This window comes from Centruroides sculpturatus, unplaced genomic scaffold, assembly GCF_000671375.1.
Source record: "Centruroides sculpturatus isolate CEXI.00-Female unplaced genomic scaffold, Cexi_2.0 scaffold57, whole genome shotgun sequence".
Lineage (NCBI taxonomy): Eukaryota > Metazoa > Arthropoda > Arachnida > Scorpiones > Buthidae > Centruroides > Centruroides sculpturatus.
Genome location: NW_019384382.1, coordinates 236,375 through 237,885, shown reverse-complemented (window position 1 = coordinate 237,885; position 1,511 = coordinate 236,375). Strand labels below are relative to the sequence as shown.

Here is a 1,511-nt window from a genome sequence, read left to right as displayed (position 1 = left end):
GAATTTACATTTTTTATAAATGAATAATCATTTTAAATATGTACTTTTATAAAATAAAAATCCTTAAAATATAAAAATTATTAAATTACAATAATTTCAATATCTTATGTTATATATATTTTATTTTATTTTAATATAAATAAAAAGCATTTAAGTTATTTTATAGTTTATTTCTTTATTCAAATAATTTCAAATATCTATTTGAAATTATTTTAAAAATCATCTATATTGTCATTAATACTATCTAGAAATAACCCGTATTGTAATTTTAAATTGTCTTCAATTATACATTAACAGTTTTTTCTTATATTAATTAATTTTTTAGTTATAAATGTTAAATTAGAATGCATGTTGACATGTTGGTTTAATTAGAAAAATTTATGTGGGTACAATTTATTTAATAACAATTATAAATTATTTTTATAAATCACAAATAATTGTTGCAATTGTAATCTGTTCTTTCAATCAATAATTGTTTTCTTGAACTGAAAACAACAAATATTGATTGCATCATCTAACATATGATAGTTTTTATTTTTATTTAAGTTTGTTGAGGTAAATTTTAAAAATGATTTATGTTATTCATCTTTTGATTTCAATTATTTAGATGATAGAGATTTCATATAACTAATATTCAGAAATGTAAAAAATGAGAGAAAATAAACAAAAGAAACTTTTTTTCAATCTTTTGTTTACTTGAAATATTTTTTAGGTGTCTATACTGAATGGTTTAGTACCATTCTGTTGAAGTTGAAAGAAAATTTCTTGTTCCAGAAAAATTGTAAATTTTTAACCTTTGAATTATTTATTCTGAAATATTCAGTTAAAATAATTATTTAACAATTTGTTTTATATTAACTGTTTACTAAAAATATAAAATATTTACTATAATATTAAAACAAATTTAAAATGAATCAATCATTACTTAAAAATTGGAGAATATTTAATAGCAGAATGAATTTAATTTTGTATCACATACTGTATTACAGGTTTGTGAACTGCTTAATGTAAATTAGCATTTAAATTAATATATATTTTTCTTAAGATTTTGAAAAATATTGTGCAATATTTGATGAAAGTTTTCACTTTACTATAGATATAAAGAAAAAGAAGCATGTGAACTTGAAACTGGTTTTTTTATCTTCCACTTCTGTGCCTTATCTATTTGATATTTTTGTAAAGATATATTTTTTGCAAAGCAAATATTCTGTTTAAAAAATTTATTACAATGGCAATACCAGAGATAGATCTGACCAATTTAGACGAAAAAGAAGTTAGAACGATTTCTAGAGTTTTACAAAGAGACAGAACTTTAAGGATTATTGAAGAGAATAGATTATTGTGAGTATTAAATATTTTACTCATTCAAATTTAAATTTATATTAGTTTAAATGTAAAGATAAAATTTTTTGATGTCTTTTCAAGTGATGTAACTTGTTTAAAAATGCAATTAAATATCTTATTTCTTGTATTATAATAATAATAATTAATATTATTATAAACAATACTAT

General features: G+C 18.7%; 1 protein-coding gene across 3 annotated transcripts in view; it reads left to right on the top strand.

The window, feature by feature from the left end:
- LOC111617926 overlaps positions 1 to 1,511 on the top strand; it is a 46,052-nt gene that overhangs the window by 10,490 nt on the left and 34,051 nt on the right. For all 3 annotated transcript variants that reach the window (XM_023359294.1, XM_023359293.1, XM_023359295.1), the window contains one exon: positions 1,097 to 1,341. In XM_023359294.1, the coding sequence (XP_023215062.1) occupies positions 1,229 to 1,341 (113 nt within the window). In that variant the 5' untranslated portion in view covers positions 1,097 to 1,228. The remainder of the gene's footprint in view (positions 1 to 1,096; positions 1,342 to 1,511) is intronic.